Genomic DNA, 2,776 nt, shown 5'->3' on the forward strand with positions numbered 1-2,776 from the left:
GGTCAACGCCTGAAGGGGCGCCGTTGGCAGTGCATGGTGTTGTACTGCGCTGTTTTCCGTGTGTGTTCGGGCTGCGGCACCAGACCGCAAAGCCAAAAGGCTGAAGGCTGGCAAGCTGCGATTGTGTCTGCTGAGCGTTGAGCAGCCGGCCTGGACGGCGGACTTGGCGGCCGAGCCCCCGCTGTGTGCCGGTAACGGCACCTCAGCATCATACGTTTGCGCCAAGCAAGGGGCTGTCGGTGGCAGGTCGCGGACCTCCCGACTACGTGTAACGGCCAATTACTCTTGGCCGTGTCTGCTAGGTTCCAGAGAGTCTCTTCAACAGGTTATGAGCCACGGCTTCCTGCCTTCCGCGCTCTGACAAGCATAGCTCCCACAGCATCAGCACTGCTGCAACAAGCACAGCTCCCACGACGTTGACACTACCCTAGCTACCGGCCTGTACGGATGCAGGGGGGCCCCGCCCTTTTTCCGGCTTCAAGGAAGCCGACACCCGACTTGTTTCCAATTTCAGCAACAGACTTCGGTTGATCACCCAGCTATGTACCTACCAGTGTTTTTAAAACTTTTTGACCGTAGTAATTTTTTAGTGACCAAGTGGTTACTGCGGGGGGTTTGCCTGGTAACCACCTTAGGAAAATGTTTCCCCAGCGAGTATGCTGAACAGGAGCCCAATACAACCATGCATCCGAAGATCCAACTTCACAACGCTCATTCACGGCTTTGGATAGCCAAGACGACGCTTATATGTCGTACGGATATATGTACAGAAAGATATGGCCGGAACAATGTTTTAGGTGTTCGCTACGGGGGTCTGTGGCCCAATTTCCTGGTGAAACCCTGCTTACTGGCAGGTGACTCAAAACATTTCCTTGTGACCACCTTCTGGAAGGGAATTATTCTCAGTAACCACTTGGTCACTAGTAACCACTTTTAAAAACACTGGTACCTACCATCATCATCCGCTGGCGGGAATATGCCGGATTTATTTTAAATTCACCGGTAACATATGTTGGCTTGCAGGACGCACGCCATCACCGACCACTCCGCATTACATCCAAGATCCAGTAGTAATGTCCCGGCCCCCGGGTGATAAGGGCGCGCACCGTGTCACACTCGGAATCATATGTGAATAGCCCAGGTGTGCTTACCTGGCCGAGGCGGAGGTGGCGGAGAAGATAATGAAATCGCGGCTGGAGTGCTTGCGGCAGCAGCATTATTCGCGCCAGCAGCAATCAGCAAAAGCAGCAGCAGTAGGCACGCTTCGGGGTACCTGCTTGCGTTCGATGACGTACCGTCCATCTTGCCTACAGCAGCACCTATGTGACAGACGATGAACAGGCAAGAGAATTCGCATTAAAGGGCGACATCGCTGTACTGCCCCTGCAGATACGGGGTTGTATGCACATTGATATTTCAGTATTCCCACGATCTATGGGGAAAACACATATGCCGTATGTACACCGTAGCAAGCGTATGTGGCGAATATGGCATGCATGCAGCGACAGCAGTGAAACTGACTGTACAAACGTGTAAATGCAGCAGATTTAGCAGATCCAGCAGCAGCAGCTAGCGGTGTCTGTAAAATGGTTGGTCATCTAAAAGCCATATATATTTAGTATATCATGGCACCGCCTATAGATCATCCTATACATACAGTGAATCTATATACGTATATACGCCCTATTTATTTAATCTATATTTCCATAATATATACGATGACACTGCTGTCTTTGGATGATAATGGAAAATTTACCGAATGCGTCCCAGCCCAACCAGAAGCGGAAGCAGTAATTGAAGCTGTAAAAGGAACTTAAGATATGGATGTTTATTGTGGTTTTGTGGCTGGGTGGATGGACGAACCTTATCAAAACAATTGACCGATACGATCCCTGCTGAGTAAGTTGGTATCTATCGATATGATTGAGTGTGTAATGAAGAGCTTAGTTGCGCCATGACTCTGGGAGTTATTTGCAGCTTGGAAAAATTAGTCCTAGGCTTATTGTAACGAAAAGCCGTACAGGTGGAATGCCCGTAAATACGGGTACGTGGATTACACGGCGCATCGGTACTCGACACCGTACTGGGCGCATCGGTGCTCATTGCTTCATCCTTACGCCTTATGGCGGTTCTCGAACAAAATGCGCGATGCGTTGTGAAGCGCTCAAATCTACAAGTTCCTTTGTTGTCGTGAGGCCTTTAGCTTCAGCTTAGGCCTCCATAGCACAGAAATGCATGTTGATTAAGTGCTCGTCCTGTAGTGTAGTACGGCAAGTGCGGCGCGGGAGGAGCAGACCGGAATTGGCCAGAGGACAGTGACTGATACGGTAGTGCGTTACAAAGATTAGCTGGGAACAAAGCGCTGAATCCAGACAACGCTAGTTCGCCAGTCAACCGTGCAAGCAAGCGCAAGTCAGAACCCGCCCACCCGCCCGTCGATGTGTGGGGAGAGGGGAGGAAGACGAGCCACGATGTGAGCGCCAGGGCCAAGAGGGGCAGCACCAGCAGGAGGCGGAAGCTAGGATCTGGGACCGGAGCCGCGAGGGACTCGAGTGGGCCGAGAGGCGTCGGTATAACGCTCCAGGACTTGGGCGCTGCGAATTTGGGAGAATGCGTGGAGCTCCGCGCGGGAAGCGCCAGCGGCCTGCGTGGCCTGGATAGTACCACGACGAAACCCATGAGGGGTTTGCCCGACGTAGACACCAGCCTCCTCCAGGTGTTTGCCCACGCGCATGGCTAACGCGCTGCTGGAAAACGACGCTCCACGAAGCGTTGG

General features: G+C 52.3%; 1 protein-coding gene across 1 annotated transcript in view; it reads right to left on the reverse strand.

Moving 5' to 3' along the window:
* Positions 1-2,776, reverse strand: part of VOLCADRAFT_86071 (uncharacterized protein) — a gene marked incomplete at both ends in the record, with an annotated part of 11,870 nt that overhangs the window by 7,326 nt on the left and 1,768 nt on the right. The window contains one exon of the mRNA XM_002946077.1: positions 1,152-1,319. Within this exon, the coding sequence (XP_002946123.1) occupies positions 1,152-1,319 (168 nt within the window). The remainder of the gene's footprint in view (positions 1-1,151; positions 1,320-2,776) is intronic.

This window comes from Volvox carteri (genome assembly GCF_000143455.1).
Source record: "Volvox carteri f. nagariensis unplaced genomic scaffold VOLCAscaffold_1, whole genome shotgun sequence".
NCBI classification, from domain to species: Eukaryota; Viridiplantae; Chlorophyta; class Chlorophyceae; order Chlamydomonadales; family Volvocaceae; genus Volvox; species Volvox carteri.